Genomic DNA, 21,370 nt, shown 5'->3' on the forward strand with positions numbered 1-21,370 from the left:
TTTAACCGCACAATGTTAAGATATCTAACCAATAATTCACTCCTATTTATTGCGTCCATCGCTGTTCACAAATATAATCAAATGGTCATAATTTCCACAAATCTGCAAGCTGCAAAATATAGTATGTATAAAATGTTTCAGATGATTTACGATTAAGTTTAATTTAAAATCTGATTTTGTAGCACTGAAAATAAATATTTTGTTGATGCTTAATTCATCCATGATAAATGAATTTTTCTAATTACCTCTGTTTTGCTTCTTCATCCTGATGGAAGTTCTTTTAAAAGTAGATGAAATGTCATGATAAACTGGGAAAAAACAAATATATTTGCTTAGTGTAATGCAATATATACAAATAAGAGACTACCAAGTGCAAAATGTGCTGCGAGCAGGGGGCATTGCTAGGTACCTAAAAGATCCAGGGCACAGATCCATAATCTTTCTCCCTTCCTCTCCTCAAGATTTTAATAATTAAATCACGATAAACAGTTTCCCCCTTCCCCAAAGAATCCTGTTAAAATTGACATCACAATTTCAAATGATCTCCGTTCCACATTCCCATTGACCTGTCATTAGGCATTCATCCTATATGACTTTTGACAGGGAAACCACTAGTTAGTTTAATCCCAGCAGGGGTCCCTTGGCTCTCTCCACACTCACTTCTTCATCCATATGGAGACAGTACACTTCTCATAAAGCAGGAGGCACTACTACAAACATTTTACACCACTGCTGCAAAGTGCTGGGCATGTATGTCAGTGGCATCTCTAGAAGCCTATGTAACAAAGAAATATCTGGCCAGTTTCAACAATCTAGTAAAATTACCACTAAAATTATTCAAGAGCATCAATCAATACTTCAAACACAAACTTCTTTTGGGAGTGAAGTCTATATGGGAAAAGGACAGAATCCCAATATAAACCCAGCATCTCAAGTTCTACAAAAACAGTGTAATAATTCAAAGTCCTGTTAAAAAAAATATATATATACTGAGAACCTAGAACAAATCTGCCATTCCATAATACAGTAACAACCCTACCCATGCAAAGGCAACACTGCAAATATTGTACAGACCCTAAAATACCAATATACCAGCTATTAGGAAACAGAACAAGGCTGCTACAGATCTTTACCAGAAAATTGCTAGCAAACTACCTCACACCTAAGTCACAGTACAGACAGACCCTCACTAAATATAGAATAAAGAGACCATAAAGCAGAAATAGAAACATGCAGACAAAAACTGAACTGGAAACCACAACAAGCCAGACTCTGTATGCCATGCCACAATGAGAAAAACACAATCACCATTTCTCATTAAACATTAAATATAATCATAAAATGTAAAACCACCACCATGCCAATGAAAAGAATGTCAAATTAGTTCATAAAGAGAACATCTAATTAAAAACCTATACAAAAATATTTAAAAAATTACCAAACACAGCAGATACTTCACATCCAATTAAATCTAATAAGGATTTTTTTAAAAAAATCCCCTGCTCTCCATACCTGGGAACTTTAGATTTCAAGTCACCCTGAGATTTTTATAGATAGGAGGGAGGCACACAAACTAACCTCACACACACTCTCACTTTCAAACACAGACTTTCTTATACTTAAGCACATTCTCTCATACACACACAGGTACTCATTCTCACACATACATAGGCACTCACAAAGAGTGTCTTACAATTAGACAGAGGCTCCTCACTCTTCCTCAGCCACCAGAAACATTGGTAGCTCTGCAGGACCTCGTCTTTAGGCTGCAAGAAAAGCCAGCACCCTACAAGGTCTACTCCTCGGCTGCTGACTGCAAGAAATGCTGGCAGCCTTGCAGGGCCTCCTTAGCTGCCAGTCCTGCAGACCTCTTATTTAGCCGCTGGCTACAGGTTATACCAGTGGCCACAGGCCACACAGGGCACCTTCTTTGGCCAACAGCTGAAGACGCGGAGACTCAGGACATGGACCCTGTGTGCCCAGCACTAACGACACCCCTAGCACAGAGATTTAAAATTGTAATCCCTGCACATTCTTTACTTCTCATACTCTTACCCTGCCCCTGTTCCTTTTTCCCCATGGCTAAAACTAGGCATTCAGGTAATTTTAACACAGGGAATTATAAAGTGCCAAGGTGGGTCAGACCAATGGTCCAGCATCCTTTCTTCAACAATGACCAGCCTGAATCACCTGGAGGAACCAGTCATCAAAATAGAAAAGTCTAGTCAATGTTACTCACTCCTTGAAACAGGTGGTAGCCCAGCTAAATAATGGTTAATATCCTCTAATAACTATTCAAACCTTTTTTAAACTCAGCTCAGTTACTAAACAACATTCTCTGGCAAAAAAATTCAATAATTCTGCATTGATTAAAAAATACTTTGTAGAATTTGTTTTAAATCTGTTACTAGTTAGTTTCATGGAGTATCCCCAATCCTATGGGAAGAGTAATGGAGAATTACTTACCTGATAATTTTGTTTTCCTTAGTGTAGACAGATGGACTCAGGACCAATGGTACTGTGCTCTAATAGCAGATGGGAGACTGAGTCAGATTTCAAAGCTGACGTCAGCCGACATATACCCATGTAGCGTGCTTAGCTATACAGTATTGTCTTCGAGAAGCTATTGTGGATATATGTTGCTTAATACTTGATTACACTTTATTAACCTTGAACAGGTTCAACTGATTATATATATATGTATAAATAAAACCTTTGAAACTGGAGACCGCCAGTACACAAACAATAAAGCAGCCTGGTTTCAGCTCAGGAGACAGCCTGGGCCCTTGTAGAATGCGCCTTGACCTGTAGAGGTAATGGTTTTCCTGCCTTTATGTAGGCTGCATTAATTACTTCTTTGATCCAGTGGGCTATGGTTGCCTGCGATGCCGCTTCCCCTTGTTTCTTTCTGCTATAAAGAACGAACAGGTGATCAGTTTTGCGCAAAGATTCCGATTTCTTCAGGTATTGGACTAGGAATCTGCTGACATTCAGGTGGCAAAGGAGGCGTGAGTCTTCAGAATCCCTGTGCTCATCTGGTGATGGTAAGGATATGGTCTGGTTCATATGGAACTGGGAAACCACTTTTGGAAGGAAGGATGGTACCGTACGCGGCTGTAAGGTGCCTGGGGTGAACCTGAGGAATGGTTCCCGACAGGATAATGTTTGAAGTTCGGAGATGCGCCAAGCTGAGCATATTGAGATCAAGAATGCTGTCTTTAAGGTCAAGAGACGTAGAGACAGGTTGCTTATTGGTCTGAAGGACTCCCCTGCTAGGAAGTCTAGTACTAGGTTGAGGTTCCATAGAGGCACTGGCCACTTTAGTGGTGGTCGGAGTTGTTTAACTCCTTTCTGGAAGCAAGACACATCAGGATGAGTTGATAGTCTGATATCGTCCACTTCGGGCCTGAAACAGGCCAGTGCTGAGTAGCCCTTCACCTCTTTTTTTAGGTCTTGGGATAGAGAAGATGTCGTAGGTCTGTAGAGGGAGCTGGTTAATAAAGACATGATCTGAATCCTTTAACCAGGACTCAGTGATAGCACAGATATCAGGATTGGAGTCCGTGAGCAGGTCATAGAGGATGGGGGCTTTTTTTTAGGATGGATTGCGCATTGAATAAAGAGATGGCTAGCGTAGCTAGGCCTAGAAATTGTGAGAGGGGTGAGATCATAATGGGCACTAAGGATTTGCGATAGATGGAGGGATGTGGATGTGCTGGGAGAGCTTTATGCAGGGAAGGGTGGTGCAAAATAGGTATAGTCAGGCAACATTTCCGTTAAGATGGAGCGGAAAGGGGGGCAGGGGAGAAAGGTTCAGGAAGTCTGTAGGGGATGCGAGACAACAACTAAACAGATAACAGAGCTATAATAAGCAAAAATATGCAAGAAGTCTACGACTAAGTAAGCAAATAACAAAGCTAACTAAACTAAGAGACCAGTAAGCTATTAAAACAATATAGCATGAAACACAGAGGGTACAGTAGGTAGATCTCTTAAGACAATGGTGAATGCTGTATATTACTTGTTGGTGGAGAGCTGTAATTATTGATGTGGGCAGATGCTGGTAGAGCAGACTCAGAGGTTCGGGAATGGCTGCAGAGAGGGCTCGAGGGCGGGGGTCAACCGTCTGAGTGGCAAGGCAGTCTGAAGGCTTCGGAAGAAGAGATTCTGCAAGGGCGCACGAAGGGACGCACTAAGGGGCAGGCCCGTTAGGTCGCACTCCTTTGTGAGCGCAGCCCAAATTTAAAGGGCTCTTCTTTTGTTTACTGGTCTTCAGCCCGCGAGAAGTGCTACCCTTGAGGGCCAGTCTTCACTAGGCCACCATTTTCTTCAGCTCGTGAGGGATGGAACCCTCAACAGGCCAGTCTTCACTGCACTGCTGCGCGGTTGCATGTGGGGGGTAAGGAAAGTCATCAGCATGCTGCCGCGAGACAGGATCATTATTACCATGTCACCGCAGTAATCTCTGCTTTTGTGCTGACCCAGGCTCATCCGTGGCTATGCCACTGATTAGAACAGTCAGGAAAATTACATTTACTTAACTGCAACCCCCACTCTTAAGAAAACATTGCTTGTTCTGAAGAAGAATCACAAATACCTGTCATTTACCTGGTCACACAAACTTTCTAATAACTCATTTAATCTAATTTGCCCCATTACTGTTGCTTACCCCTTGAGCCAGTAATCAGTTTCATAGTAAGATACAGATGATGACAGATAAAGCCCAAACTGGTGCATCCAGTCTGCTTTGGGCAGATGAGCATACATATTCCCACAGGCAACCCAACACCAACTTCTCCCCACTATCTCATTTTTTTCACCTATCACATCCATTTATCCACCATTGCTAACACAGGGCTGGTGCAAGGACATTAGGTGCCCTAGGTCAGGACACACCTGATAGATAGTGCTCACATGCATGTCACACTGAGCACATGACTGCCATGGGGCTAAATGTAAGCATATACTCTGCATTCATAGAACACCCCCCCCCCCCACAATGGGAACACAGCAGAACCAGAATATTTCCTCATACAACTTGTTAAACAACTGATTTTAGTGTCATCTCAGAAACAGGAACACAAACTCCCTCTCCCACCAGGTTAACTGTAAAATACAAAACCTGAAAAAACAAACAAACAAAAAAAATAAAACTATGGAGGCCCCTCCAGTTCAAACAGCTGGCATTTGACCTAAGCCACGCCGACCTTCGCAGTAAGATGCACCCCGGGAACAGCAGACCGGCAAGGAGCTCAAGCTCTGCCAGCAGAAGACGATACATGGCATCAAAGTTTAGAGTTAGTACAGACCATTTCCTTCTCATTTGTTTAGATATATTAGAAAATCATGAGGGTAATATACTGCCAGGGATAGAGCACACATGATACAAACCTTTACTTTTTTAGTTCATGGTAGAGTTCAGCGATTTATGATAAAATGTTTCTTGCATTTGACCTGCGCCACCATGCTGATTAGGCTGAGTTGGGAGGAGGAGGAGGAGGGGGACGGCGCACGAGAGGGAGAGACACTACATTCGCTCCCATAAGACGAACAGACATTTTCCCCCCACTTTTGGGAGAAAAAAGTGCATCTTATTGAGCAAAAAATATGGTAATTAGGGACTTTCATTTTTGGTTTAAACCCCTACCACATCTGCCGCTAAAGACTTGCCACGCTGTAGTATCTTACCCCCATCTTTTTAAATCTTGAAAAAGTGCCCGGTCCCAATAATTAAATTGCCTCCCCACCTTACCCCCTCCCACAGTGGATTCATGGCATCTTCCCCCCCCACCCATGACCTTCCCTATCACAGCTAATACCTTATTTATCTGTGCAAGGAGCAAGGGAACTCCTGCCCTTCTCTGACAGCAGCAGCACTGGGAAATGCAAGCTTATGTTGAATTTTAGCTTACATCGATGTCAGTCAAAGCAGTGCTGAAAGCCCGGGTGCGGGACCGAAAAGCTCAGAAGATATGAGCTGCATGACAGAGAAGTTAGGCAATTCAAAGGCTGACATGTATTACCACAGACATATCTTAATAAAGAAGAATACCTTTATGATACTTCCCTAATCTTCATTATAACACACCTGTCATTTCATGAGATAAGTATCTCCATTTAAATTTCAGACACTGGAAAAATAAAGATGTGTGATTCACTAAATACACTCACAAGAAGGGAAAATCAGATATCAATTCTATGGCATTAGGAGGTTACCGTATTTTTGGCTCTATAAGACGCACTTTTTTCCCCCAAAAGTAGCCCCTGTGACATAGTAAGGGCAAAGGGCCGTCGGAGCCATTTTGATTACTGGCAGCCGACGGCCTAAGTGCAGGAGATCGCTCCCGGACCCCTGCTGGACCACCAGGGACTTTTGGCAGATCTTGGGGGGGGGGGGCTCCCAGAGAAAGAGAAAAGTTTTCTGATCTGGTGATTGGACCGAAATGGCCCTCCCCAGACCCGAAAACAAAATGTGGACCAAAAAAAAAAAATGTTATGCACTCCCCTAATTTGCTCCATAAGATGCACAGACGCCCGGGGACAGAGTCGGTTTAGCACACAATTTTTTTTTTTTTTAATTTTCCCCCTCTGAATCCTAGGTGCGTCTTATGGAGCGAAAAATACGGTAATTGGACAGACTAGATGGGTCTTATGGTCCCTTGCATGCCATCAAGATTCTGTTTCTTACCCACTTTATGATGTAAATTTATGCCCTTTGTTGTATTTATACTGGGACTAGTCTGCAGGTAAAGATTTAAACCAGTGCTTCCCAAAATTGTTATCCAGTATGACCCCATTTTAACACTTGAAAACTCACATGACCAAAGTAATAGAACTTCAACTCTCCTATTACAGTCCTCTACTCCTGCTACCTTCTTCTCCCCAAATTCACCAAAGGCAGAGAAGCAGTGGTGGCGGCAACAAACAGTCCATACTCATGGGCATAAGACCGGCACATTGATTTGTTAAGTCCTTTCATTACTTTGTAGACTTCTATCATATCCCCCCTCAGACGTCTCTTCTTCAAACTGAACAGCCCTAACTTCTTTAGCCTTTCCTCAGAGGGGAGCCGTTCCATTCCCCTTATTTTGGTTGCCCTTCTCTGCACTTTTTCCAGTGCAGCTGTATCCTTTTTGAGATGCGGTGACCAGAACTGCACACAGTATTCAAGGTGCGATCTAATGAAGGAGCGATACAGAGGCATTATCACATATTCTGTTTAATTTTTCATTCCCTTCCTAATAATTCCTAACATTCTGTTTGCTTTTTTGATCACCACAGCACACTGGGCTGACCCTTTCAATGTATTATCCACTATGATGCCTAGATCTGGTGGTAACTCCTAAGATAGAACCTAATATTGTGTAACTGCAGCAAGGGTTATTTTTCCCAATATTTATCACTTTGCACTTGTCCATGTTAAATTTCATCTGCCATTTGGAAGCCCAATCTTCCAGTCTCGCAAGATCCTCCTGCAATTCATCCCAATTCGCTTGAGATTTAACTACTTTGCACAATTTTGTGTCATCCACAAATTTGATCACCTCACTCGTACCCCTTTCCAGATCATTTATAAATATATTAAAAAGCACCGGTCCAAGTACAGATTACTGAGGCACATCCACCGTTTACCTTTTTCCACTGTGAAAACTGACCAACTTGTAATCCACAAAAGAATATCACCTCCTATCACATGACTTTTTAGTTTTCTTAGAAGCCTCTCATGCAGGACTTTGTTGAATGCCTTCTGAAAATTCAAATACACCACTTCTACTGGTTCACCTTTGTCCACATGTTTATTCATCCCTTCAAAATAATGTAGGATATTTGTGAGGCAAGACTTGCCTTGGGTAAATCCATGCTGGCTGTGTCCCATCAAACCATGTCTATTTAAATGTTTTGTGATTTTATTCTTTATTAACAGTTTCCACAATTTTTCCCGGCACTGCAGTCAGACTCATCGGTCTATAGTTTCATGGATCACCACTAAATTCCTTTTTAAATATCGGGGTTACATTGGCTATCTTCCAATCTTCAGGTACATCGGATGATTTTAATAATAGGTTACAAACGTTTACTAATAGGTCAGAAATTTCATTTTTTAGTTCTTGCAGAACCCTGGGCTGTAAACCATCCGGTCCAGGTGATTTACTACTCTTCAGTTTGTCAATCAGGCCTACCACATCTTCCATGTTCACCATGATTTGGTTCAGTTGATCTGAATCATCATCCATGAAAACCTTCTCCCACTCCGGTTGATTGTTAAATACAGAGGCAGGAGATGTGGAGGTCCATGTGGGGGAAGTGGCCATGTTTCTTGACTTCATTTAGGATCACAACTTCCAGTCTAAGAACCACTAAGCTTAAAGATGTGTCATCTATGTTACAGGCCTTCACCTTAAAGGTGCTAAAACATCCATCTACATTTTCAACAATTTCAGAAAAGGTTTTTAAAGAATTTCCAAATACTTACTTGTGTGGTTTTCGTATCTCTCTATGAAATGCAAATAGTGAATTGCCTGGTTCTTTGCCTTCAATGAAAGGAAAAAAAAAATGTCTCAAACTTTTTTTTATAATTATTTTAAGTTTTAAAATGCTTTCAAATCCTTAATTAAAAATATCTTAATATGATTAATTGCACCAACAGTGATTTCTCTTAACAATCACATTGCAGTATGGATACTTTACCACCACCAGTTTACAAAAGTATTAGGGTTGGGAAACATCTGCAGTGACATCAACATTTCCATTCTGCATCACACTAAGGTAATAGGCAGCAAGTTGCTGTTATTGAATGCAGATCGCACTGCTTATTAGAAATTCCAGATCATTCAGAGAAAATCATGCTCTATGTCTCAAATAAACTTGTCCCACTAGAACCTGAGGTGAAGTTTGGGAATTACTAAACAAATGAAAATGAGAAACCTAAGGGGGTCATTTAATATGCCGCAATATTTTATTGTGAGAAGAGACAAATACTGCTGGGTGGGTTTCCCCGTGGTATTTTCCTCTCCAATGAAAAAATATAATGGCAGCTCCCCATAATATTTTATCTCACAGAAAAATATTGCAAGGAAAAGGGAAAAATGTACAATGGCAATCCCCTTCACACAGAGTCATCAAGATCTTAAAGGGCATCCAGCAATCCAAAACACTCCTCTCTCCAATCCTGTAAAATACCCCTGTCCACCTCCCGCCAACTGTAGAGGTGGCCCAAATATTAAAAAAAAAGAAAAAAAGAAAAATGTTTTTTGAAAGCTGTGCAGCGATGCCCCTCCCTCCACCCAAATCCTGCCCTTTCAAATAAATACCCCCTCTGGATCCAACTCCTCCATAGGCGCTATCTTAGCCCCCTTCCCCTTCCTCCAACCCCCCTTCCTTAGAAGTCATCCCTGGTAGTCTAGTGGGCCCCCTGCACCTATCCTCAACCCCCCCCCCCCCCCCACATATCTTAGAGAACATTCCTGGTAGCCTAGGAAGGCTAGAACGGTCTCTAGGCTCCGTGCCTAAACCACCATTTTCCAAAATGGTACCAACTGGATTTTGACTTATCACGTGATGGGACAAAGGCCAATCAGCACCATTTTTAAAGATGGCATGCTCAGGCCAGGAGCCCAGGAGATACTCTGGGTCCCACTAAGACTACCAGCACTGTACTCTAAGGGCCAGATTTTAATATCTACACCCAATTTTATAACATATTTTAGAACTGATTGGCCCAAAGTACTATCTTTGCAAAGTCTTCAAGATAGGAGTGTTTGGTCCTTCATGCATACTTTTACCAAATAGCTGCTTTGCATGTATATCATGAATTGAAGCAGATCAGAGATGGGCTATTAAGGTTGAAGTCACTCTTATCTGATGAACTTTAATTCTGATAGGAAGATGAACTTCAGAACTGACATAACTTTATGAAATATAGTCTGAAAGCCATGTTTTTAAGATTTACTTTTAAACTGGAAAGCCATGTTTATTAGAACCAAAAGAAAGAAATAACTGAGAAGACTTCAGGAAAGTTTTGTATCTCTCCAAATAATCAAAGCTCTTTTGCGGTCTAAAAAGCATGGAGTTTGTTTACTTTTATTGGAATAAGGTTTCAGAAAAACTATGGAAGAACAGTTTGAAATTAAGAAACAAATGTAGATAAAAAGATGAGTTCTCAGCACTACTCTATTTTTAAAAATTTTACATGCGCAAAAAAAGTTCATATATATGTGTATATGCTGCATCCGTGCGCAATCCATATTTTATAAACATGTAACATACACATGTAAAGTCTTTGTGTCTACAATTAAGCATGAAAAAAAGGGGCCATGATGAGGCATGAATATGTTGATTTGTTAATAGTTCCTGTGTACAAAAGGGACTGTGCCTTTAAAAAAGGTATTTGTTTTTCTTGTCTGAGAATAACAGGGCTGAGAAACTGAGATCGCTATGGTTTAGAACTACATCCCCCAGAATGCCTTGCTGACTGGCTGAAAGCCCAGCAAGTGTGAATGAGCATGGGAGTGGCTAGTCACATCTCCCTTGGCAGCTGCTTCAGTGTATAAGATGTGTCTACTGTAGCACTAAGGGAGAGCAAAGGGTTAATCAACAGCTCCTGTTTAGCCTCAGCTACGGAGGATGAGGCAACAGAAGAGGATTCTGAGACCAACTGGACAAACCACTACCAAAAGTTCAGTTAAATTTTATTATCCAGGAAAAGACCATCTTCCTTTAACTACTGAAGACTGATTTTAGGAAAAAGCCAGAGTAGTCTATATACAAGTCTGTTAAAACACCTTTGATGAAGGGAAAAAGTCAGGGAGATTAAGCTTAGCTGTGCAACATTGAGAAGCTTATCAGTGTAGGAGTTGGTAACCAGTTATACTGTGACCTTGTAATCTAAACTCTTATTAAACAGTGGGATACAAGGAGGTTTGTTTTGGAAATGTTTTAGCTGTAAAAGTTCCTCCTTGAACCAGAGAGAAAGCATAATAGCGGGGTTTTCAAAGGTAGAACCAAGCTTCCCCAAAAGGATAAAAGAACATAGTAAGGGGGAAAACAATGACATTGTTCCTGGATTTGTTTTGAATAATTGCCCCAAAAAGAAGCTTGGGTTTGGTTCACAAGCACAGCTACAGCTGGGTTTCAGCTAAGGTGACTGGTAAGGTTTTTCCTGCCAGAAAAAAACTGTGTTTAGTCCCAGGGTAGAGCTTTAGAGTATTTTGAAACTAACAGGGACTTGATGAGTGGTTTACTAAGAAAAACTATGTTTAGTCCAAGAGCACTCCTTCAGAAGGCTGCAGTTAACAGAACTTCCCTAATTAGTAAGAAAAGCTGCAGGTTTGGGAGGGGGGGGGGGGGCATTGGAGTGTACCAAATTAAATAGCTGCAGCTAATGAGGTTTTCTTGATTATCTGTTAGGAGCAACTGCATAATGGCTTAAAGATACTGTTGAAGTGGAATTCTAACTAACAGTCAGGCCGATTCAGTAAAAGTTGCGGGAGAGCGGGCAAGCGCACGATTTAGTATTTAAATGAGTGCCTGCGGTAAAAAGAGGCGCTAGGGACACTAGCATGTCCCTAGCACCTCTTTTTTGACAGGAGCGGCGGCTGTCAGCGGGTTTGACAGCAGACGCTCAATTTTGCTGGTGTCGGTTCTTGAGCCCAATGACAGCCACGGGTTCGGAAACCGAACGCTGGAAAAATTGAGCATTTGGTTTTCAACCCCTGAGCTGATTTTAAATTTTGTATTTTTAATTATTTTTAACTTTTGGGACCTCAGACTTAATATCGCCATGATATGTTGGAGAGTGTACAGAAAAGTAGTTTTTACTGCTTTTCTGTGCACTTTCCTGGTGCCAGCAGAAATTAATGCCTACCTTTGTGTAGGCGCTAATTTCTGAAAGTTAAATGTGCGCAGGAATAACTAATAGTGCCATCAACATGCATTTGCTATTAGTTTTGGGGGGGGGGGGGGGGGGGGGTTGGACCCGCATTTTGGACGTGCTATTACCCCTTACTATATAAGGGGTAAAGCTAGCGCGTCAAAAACTCGCACCCAAACGCAGGTTAACAGTGCGCTCCGTCTGAGCGCACTGTACAGTATCGGCCTGATAGTTATAAAGAGATCTATGTGTTGGGTTTAGTTTCAAGAGTCCTGTGCTAGAAGGTTAGCAATCTACACAAGATTATTAACTAAATTGCTATTAGAAGAAACTAAGTTTGGTTAAAGAAGTACACTGGAATGAGCCCATAGTGGGGTGTATTCGTGGACCCTTAAACTGTGAATGCAGTTAAAGCTTAATGGAAGCTGTCTGTATCAAGCTTAAATGCTGCTTTCAGCTGTTAATTCTGTCTCAGGCTCTAACAAATAGTAAAGCCTGCATTGAAAATAATGGGAGGTTCCTAAACTTAGTGATGTGATGGGATGAATTCTTAATCCTGTTGTATAACTAAAGAACAAGGACATAAAGTTGTGCTCTAATTATATATGAGTGGCTGGTAATGACTGGGAAAAAAACAGGGATTAATAATGGGTTTGGAATTATGTTTTAGCTTCCCTCCTTTTAGGTTTTAGGGAAGTGAAATGAGTTGCTGGGGTGATAGATGACCAGAGAGGGAGCCATTACTACAGATGTATTCCAGGGCTTTAGAAAAAGAAATAGCTCAGGATATGATGGACTGACTGCCCTCATGCCTCTACACCAAACACACCAATTGCCATAATTCTTCCATATAGAATCCAGCTGAAGATAGCATCCCCTTGAGGACCAGATGCAGGCATGTCACCACAGATTTGCATACAATGGAGACAATGCATGCAAATTATCTCACACATACTCATGGTGGATATCCTGAAAACCTGGCCTGTTTGTGGCTCTTGAGAACCAGAGTTGGCCACACTTTGTCTAAAAGATAACAGATTTTAAACTAATTTAAGAGATTTTTTTTTCAATCAGTGCATAATTAAAATGTGGAATTTACTACCAGAGAATGATATAGCTGAGTTGACAAAAAATCCAGTCAATTACTAGCTGGGTGAGGTAGACTTAGGGATTGCCAACTCTGTCAGAAAGAGGTCAGAAAAGACTACGGGTCCATCTAAGAGCTTCTCAACATTAGCGTCCTTGGATGACATCATTCATATCTATAGCTGATCATCCTATTTGTTGATAGATAAACAGTTTACTTTACAGTTTACATACTTTAGTGGGGCAGATTTTCAAGGATTTACACGCGTAGGGGGGTTATATGCGCCGGGCCTATTTTCAAAAGGCCCGGCGGCGCGTGTAAGTCCCGGGGCTTGAAAAAAATGGGCGGGGCCTCCAGGCACAGCGGCCATTTGCCCGGGATCGCAGCCCGGCCATCGGCCAAGCATGCACAACTTGTGCCTGCCCAAGGCAGGCGGTAACTCGGTAAGATACATTTTTTAGGGGGGGGTTTAGCTTAGGGCTGGGGGGCAGGAGAGTTAAGGGAAGGTGGGGTGGGGGGTAGGGAACGGAGGAAGGCAGCGCGGCTCGGTGTGTGCACAATTGTGCACCCCCTTGCATGCGCCGACCCCTGATTTTATAACATGCGCACAGCTGTGCGTGAATGTTATAAAACTGGGCGTACATTTGTGCGTGCCGGGTTGCGCACACAAATGTACGCCTGCACATATGTTTTAAAATCTGCCCCAGTGTGTTTAAACTATTACAAATATGAACCTAGAATTTATGTATCTACTTCTGAAATAAATCATAACTTGAAAACTGAAAAAGAAAACTGTTCATTTTGATTTTGAATTTATTCATGTCAATTTATTACTAGAAATAGATCAGAGGCATGTCATGCTTTTAAAAATATACATACTTTCCTAAGGGCAACTGCTCTGTCACTTGATTTTCCCAGTGCAAAACCTGAAAAACCCAACAAAGAATAGATTCATTATAAGCACATCCCCTACTTTTCTGTGGCAGATTTTTCTAAATTCTACAGCAATTATGTGACAAATTTGAATTATTTTACATAAAGTTTCATATCTCTTCCTATACAATAAAATAAATTAAAAACTTTTAAATATTGTTTAAAAACAATGTGACACTATATACAAACAAAATTTACCAAGTACAAACATCAGTTATCAAGTAAAGTATATATGTTACACACTTTAAATCCGTTCAAAACAAAATGACATTTCATAGTTCATAGTGCACCCATGTTTTTTGTATTTTCTTCAGAAAGTTCAAATTATCTTTCCAAGAATATGAACCTATATATGCAGAAAATGCCTTCGGCATCAGCAGTTTGTCATGACGTTAATTATACAGAAATAAACGTGCAAATATCGGACTCTGGATATATACTAAATATTGGTGGCAAAAAAGGACTGAATTAGCACAAGTTTGAAACTTGTGAGCAATAATGCCATTTCTGCAGGCTGTAGCACATTTGTAGCTGTAGTTTTACAAAATGCATCCAGGTCTTGGTAGCTGGTGTATGGTTAGCTGCATATACCGGTGCAAGAATCTTTGTATAAAAATGAAATTCTTGCTTATACAACTGAACCAGCTACCCAATTGCTAATTCATCCCTTCTGGCACTGCCAAAGTCAATCAGCAAGGGTTTCTAGGAAATATAGTCCTAACCTGAGGCCATCTTGGTTTCTCACCCGTTATTCTCAGGCAAGGGGAAAAAAATGCTGCTTTTTGTACCTGAGTCAATGAAGGGTAAAATGACTTAAGCAATGTCATAAAGAGCAGCAATAGGATTTGAAGCTTGGCTTCCCTGGTTCCCACCCCACTGCTCTAACCACAAGGCTATGCCTCCACTTCCAAGAAAGTGTAACAAATGTTTAAGGCACCAGCAGAGTTTTCAAAAGTTTTAACAGCACCCTAAAAGAAAAGGACAGGATACTGACATTGTGTAGTCTCATTTACCTTTGAGCAGTTGTCTGTCAACTGAGGTTTTTGGTTTGATGCAGGAACATGGCTCTGAACTGGTTGCAGCTGACAGAGGATAGATAGTTAATGAATTGCCTGCTAGGGAAACTGCATGTTTAGCCCTAAAGCTCTACTCTAGAGTGCTTAAACTTACAGACAGTGGCGTAGCCACGGGTGGGCCTGGGTGGGCAGGTGCCCACCCAACTTAGACCCAGGCCCACCCAACTGGCACCGGAACTGCAAGGCTGTCGCGGGATCCCATCCCCGCGACAGCGAACAAGAGAACCCACGCCTCGCGCGCCATCACGGCACACATGGGGAAGCGCTGCTGCGGCCGTATGGCCAACCGGTCTTCCTGTTGAGGGGGGGGAGCAGAAGCGCCGCGGGCAGCTTCCGCTTCCTCCCCCCAAAGCAGGAAGATCAGCTGCCTCTCCTGCTGCCACCCGTTCTCCTGCTATCTTCGGGCCCGCCGAACTTTCTGTTTGGGGGTGGGGAGCGGAAGCGCCGCGGGCAGCTTCCGCTTTCTCCCCCAAAGCAGGAAGATCAGCTGCCTCTCCTGCTGCCACCGGCCTCCTGCTATCTTCGGGCGTCGGGCCTTATGGTCCGCCGATCTTCCTGCTTGGGGGGGGAGGGAGGAAGCGGACGTTGTGCGCTGCGCTTCCGCTCCCCCCCCCCCCGACAGGAAGTTCGGACGCCCGAAGATAGCAGGAGTCCGGTGGCAGCAGGAGAGGCAGCTGATCTTCCTGCTCTGGGGGAGAAAGCGGAAGCTGTGCACGTGCTTGAATGTATATGTGTGGATGAGAATGGGAGTGTGTGTGGGTGAAAACTGGAGCCTGGGTGTGTATGTGGGTGAGAATGGAAGCTTGAATATGTGGGTGAATGGGAGCTCGAATGTGTGTATGTGTGGTTGAGAATGGGAGCCTGGGTTTGTGGGTGGGTGAGAATGGGAGCTTGAATGTGTGTATATATGGGTGAGAATGAGAGCCTGGGTTTGTGTGGGTGGGTGAGAATGGAAGCTTGAATATGTGGATAAGAATGGGTGCTTGAATGTGTGTATGTGTGGGTGAGAATAGTACCTTAAATGTGTATATGTATGGATGAGAATGGGAGCTTGAATATGTGTGGATGAGACTGGGAGCATGGGTTTGTGGTTGAGAATGGGAGTCTGGGTTTATGTGTGTGGGTGAGAATGGGTGCCTGGATGTGCGTCTGTGTGTGCATAAGAATATAAGCCTGGGGAGGGGTGAGAAAGTGAGAACTTGAATGTGAGCTTGGGGGGGGGGGGGAGAGCATATGAGAGTGAGAGCTTGAGTGTGTGAGAGGGAGTCTGTGAGAGAAAGCATGTGTGTGTGTGTGTGTGTGTGGGGGGGGGGGGGGGAAGGGAAGAAGACAGTAATAGAAGAAAGACACTGAAAAGGAATTAGGAAATGACCTATAAGGGAAAAAATGGGGAAAAAGAGACCAGGACCAACTGATTAGAAAAATACAAAGATCAGACAACAAAGGTAAAAATATATATCTATATTTTGAGATGTTAGCAATTTAAATATAAGCAACACAACCGCTCTCTCAAAATTTATGGACAGGTAGGAGCCGTGTATAAAATCGTAATAATAAGAAGGCTAAAGTACCACAAATCACCGTGAATTATGTTTGTATCATTAAGTAAACCTCATACTTAGGCGTAGATGTGAATGCTATGCTGCATAATTTGGCATTATTTATCAGTAAAAAAACAACTAGTAGACCTGCATGCCTACAGCCCACCCATGTTAACCTTGTGCCCACCCAAAAAATCAATTCTGGCTACGCCACTGCTTACAGAGAGTTGTTAATGAATGGTTTACTAAAAAAAACCCAAAAAAACTATGTTCAATCCAAGAGTACTGCTTGAGTGCTTGCAGCTAATAGATCTTTCATAAATAATCATTTAAGAGAAACTGCATGTTGGGTTCAAATGAACTGCTGCAAAGAGCTTATAATTAACAGGGTTAATAAAGGAATCTGTATATTGGGTTCAAGAGATGTACTTTAGAGGGATTGCAGTTTACAGAGAATTAATTAATTAATTGGCTGTTAGAAGAAACTGCAGGTTTGGTGAAAGAAACACATATGAGCAAGCCCATGGAATTTATTTTGTGAGTCCTTAAACCACGAATGCTGCCATTAATCTAATGGAATCTATCTGTAATAGGCTTAAATGGTTCTTTCGGCTATTAACCTTGTCTCATTCTAAGAAATGTTAAACCCTAGGCTCTGTAATGTTTGAGTGGAACCTTAGGGCTATTGTGTAACTAAGGGAAATAAAGCTGTTTTCTAGTTTACTTAAGTTGGTTGTTTGATGATTGAGAAAAGAAAGTATGTTAATAAAGTGTTAAGACTTAAATGGTTGCAAGCATTATCCTTTAAGCTTTATGGAAGGGATGTTGGTTGCTGGAGAGACAGGTGACCAGAGAGGGAGTCATTACTAAAGGTGTACCCTGTATTTTACAAAAGGACAAAGCTTGGCGTATGACTGATTGCCCTCACCGCCTCTGTACTGCCAGACCCACTAGTCACTATAAACATCTCCTACACAGAAGCAAGCAACTACAGCACCCCCTGATGGATCAGAAGCAGGCATATCGTGACATCTTATCCAGTTACCAATTAGGTAGAGAATGCTGATCCCTTTGACTTGATGTAGCAGATAGTCATGCTAAGCTATTCTTTTTTTCCCTTGGTCTCATTTTTTTGTCCCTTCTTACTTATAACATTGATGTATGAGTAGCTAAGGAATGACTTGTGGTGTTTCTTTATATATACTTATGTATTGCTATATGCAAGATATCAAGCTTTATAAATTACAAAATTTACTAAATATAAAATTAAAATAAAACTGTGCAAAGCCATCAAGCATACAACAATATCTGCTCCAAGCTGACTAGGACCCTGGTTTACAGTTGGTGAAGGCTAATTTATTTGTTTATCTCTTTGTATTTATTTATCTCTTTGTATTTATTTATTTCCTGCCTCGTCTTCCTTCCAGCTTCCTGCGAGCTTCCAAGTTCTCTTACCCTGTTGATTGTAACTTTTTGACTCATTCCTACCTATTGTTCACCTTTCGTTTACTTGAATTGCTACCCCAGTTATATTCTTGTTTATTGTAAACCGATCCGATATGGTTATTTACTATGAAGGTCGGTATATAAAACTGTTAAATAAATAATAAATAAATAAATAATTAAGGAGGAAACCTAAAAGGTATTTCTGCAGGTTAAAAAAAAAAAAAAAAAGAAAAGAAGTGTTTTACCTACGTAAATCAGCTTTCTAAAAATTGCCAACCCTGTATGCAGACGTTCCAGAGTCTGCATTCTTGGGCAGGGTTAGCGGGGGGGGGGTGAAATAGGAGGAATAGCCTAGTGGTTAGAGCAGTGGGCTACAAACCAGGAGGAATAGCCTAGTGGTTAGAGCAGTGGGCTACAAATCAGGAGACAAGAGTTCAAGTCCTGCTGTCGTTCCATGGGCAAGTTGAAAATTTACAACTATTCATTTATTACTATTTAATATTTACGTTCTATTGTTCAGACACCTTGTTTAATGTAACGCCTTAACCGCGACTGTTTTGTTATAATGGAAAACCGATCTGATTTGATATTTGTATTGAGAATGTCGGTATATAAAAAGTCTAAATAAATAAATAAAGTCACTTTACCCTCCATTGCCTCAGGTACAAACTTAGATTGTAAGCCCTCTGGGGATAGGGAAATACCTACAGTACCTGAATGTATACCGATGTGATATCTCAGATCGAATGGCGGTATATAAAATAAATAAATAAATATCCATAATTTTGGATTTTCAAAACTATGTGCATAGTTTTGGTCATTCAAAAATATCTGCAGAAAAAGCAGGCACAAATCTCTGCAGGTACTTTTTCCTAGAGCAATTTTCAAAGTAAAAGAACAGTAGTACCCAAAATGCTTACTAAATGAAGCAATGAAGTTTAAAAAGTTTGTTTCATAAGTAGAGCACGATCCTGGAAAGAGAGGAACAGGGACATTTTAGAGGAAAATTCAAAGGGAGTTCAAAAGACCATCTGGACCTTGAGTGAGCTCCAGGAGGTCAAAGGCAGCAAAGAACAAGAGAAAGGGGACTAAGGGAATAGTTTTCCAGAATGTGAGAGATTTTAAAACTAATTATTTCTCAAAATACAAATAAAATGTTGAGATTACTTACCTGATAATCTCCTTTTCCTTAGTGTAGACAGATGGACTCAGAACGAATGGGTATAGTATGCTCGTGCTAGCAGTTGGAGACGGATCTGACGTCAGCACGGGTATATATACCCCGACAGGAAGCGTAGCAACTTAGTAATCTTCCTTGAAAAGCTGTTATAGATGTGTGTACTGATGCTCAGTGAAAAGTGAAACAGGATTCCCCTGACCGATTGATAGTAGCTGGAGACCGCCAGCATTCCCAACCGGAAGGCGTTGACACCTGGTAGAGTGTACGCTCTTATGGAAACAGATGACATGGCCTACCTTGAATCGGTGAAACCCATGTACACAGGCAGCTGGGCGGGATGCTGAGTCCATCTGTCTACACTAAGGAAAAGGAGATTATCAGGTAAGTAATCTCAACATTTCCTGGCGTGTAGCCAGATGGACTCAGAACGAATGGGATGTACAAAAGCTTTACTCCCAGCCTGGGCGGGAGGCTGCCTGAGGACCATGTAGTACCGCCCTCGCAAATGCTGAGTCCTCCCTGGCCTGGACATCCAGATGGTAGAATCTGGAGAAGGTATGGAGGGAGGACCATGTCGCCGCTTTACAGATTTCTGCAGGCGACAGCATCCTGGATTCCGCCCAGGATGCCGCTTGTGCTCTGGTAGAATGAGCCTTGACTTGTAGAGGCGGAGACTTCCCAGCCTCCACATAAGCTGCTCTGATAACTTCTTTAATCCAGCGGGCGATGGTGGGCCGCGAGGCCGCTTCACCTTGCTTCTTCCCGCTGTGCAGGACGAACAGATGGTCCGTCTTTCGTAGTTCTTGTGTCACTTCCAGATATCTGGGCAGTAATCTGCCAATGTCAAGATGGCGCAATAAACGCCCTTCTTCAGATTTCTTCAAACCCGCCGTAGTAGGCAAGGATATGGTTTGGTTAAGATGAAACTGTGAAACCACTTTGGGTAGAAAGGAGGGAACCGTGCGAAGATGGATAGCTTCAGGAGTGATTCGGAGAAACGGATCCCGACAGGACAGTGTCTGTAGCTCTGATATGCGGCGTGCTGAACATACAGCCAGCAAGAACACCATCTTCAAGGTTAGAGAACGGAGAGACAGGCCCCAAAGGGGTCTGAAGGTGGATCCCGCGAGGAAATCCAAAACAAGGTTGAGGTTCCATAAGGGCACAGGCCACTTCAGTGGCGGACGAATATGCTTGACTCCTTGCAGGAAGCGAGAAACATCTGGGTGCTTGGCGATGGTCTTGCCATCCCTCCTGGGGCCATAGCAAGACAGCGCAGCCACCTGAACCTTGATGGAGCTGAGGGAGAGACCCTTCTGAAGTCCATCCTGCAGGAAATCCAACACAACAGGGATTGTGGTCGAATGTGGATTGGTGCCATGAGTGTCGCACCATGCTTCAAATATTCTCCAGATCCTTACATATGTGAGGGATGTGGAAAACTTGCGAGCTCGGAGGAGTGTATCTATCACGGGCTCCGAGTAACCTCTTTTCTTCAGTCTAGCCCTCTCAATGGCCAGACCGTGAGAGAGAATTGAGCTGGATCCTCGTGGAGGATGGGACCTTGACGTAGGTGGTCCCGGAGAGGAGGCAGGGGAAGGGGCTCCCCTGCCAGTAGTCTTCTCATGTCCACGTACCAGGGTCTTCTTGACCAATCTGGTGCCACTAGAAGAACTAGGCCCCGGTGTTTCTGAATCTTGTGGATGATGGCGCCCAGCAGAGGCCACGGAGGAAAGGCGTATAGCAGAGTCCCTGGAGGCCACGGCTGAACCAGGGCATCGATTCCGTGGGAGAACGGATCGCGCTTGCGGCTGAAGTATCTGGGTACTTGAGCATTGGACTTGTCCGCCAGTAAATCCATGTCCGGAATCCCCCAGTGATCCACAATCATCTGGAAGGCTGTGGGTGACAGCTGCCACTCTCCCGGATTTAGACGTTCTCTGCTGAGGAAGTCTGCCGTGGTGTTGTCCTTCCCGGCAATGTGGACAGCGGAGATGTCCTGAAGATTCGCCTCTGACCAAACCATCAGTGGGGTGATCTCCAGAGATACTTGTCGGCTTCTGGTTCCGCCCTGACGGTTGATGTATGCCACCGTGGTGGCGTTGTCTGACATCACTCTGACTGCTCTGTTCTTCAGCTTGTGAGCAAATCGAAGGCATGCCAATCGGACTGCCCGAGCCTCTAGACAGTTGATGTTCCACGCTGACTCTTCTCCGCGCCACTGCCCTTGTGCGGTGA

At 42.7% G+C, this 21,370-nt stretch overlaps 1 protein-coding gene across 2 annotated transcripts in view; it reads right to left on the minus strand.

The window, feature by feature from the left end:
* The window catches only part of MRPS5 (mitochondrial ribosomal protein S5), a 123,319-nt gene that overhangs the window by 26,447 nt on the left and 75,502 nt on the right, over positions 1 to 21,370 (minus strand). Inside the window, exons 7-10 of one of the 2 annotated variants that reach the window (XM_029594337.1) lie at positions 14,903 to 14,971; positions 13,836 to 13,882; positions 8,474 to 8,531; positions 246 to 308 (exon numbers count right to left, since the gene is read on the minus strand). In XM_029594337.1, coding sequence (XP_029450197.1) covers positions 246 to 308; positions 8,474 to 8,531; positions 13,836 to 13,882; positions 14,903 to 14,971 — 237 coding nt within the window. The remainder of the gene's footprint in view (positions 1 to 245; positions 309 to 8,473; positions 8,532 to 13,835; positions 13,883 to 14,902; positions 14,972 to 21,370) is intronic. The other variant, XM_029594338.1, reaches the window with a different exon arrangement.

This window comes from Rhinatrema bivittatum, chromosome 3, assembly GCF_901001135.1.
Source record: "Rhinatrema bivittatum chromosome 3, aRhiBiv1.1, whole genome shotgun sequence".
NCBI lineage: Eukaryota > Metazoa > Chordata > Amphibia > Gymnophiona > Rhinatrematidae > Rhinatrema > Rhinatrema bivittatum.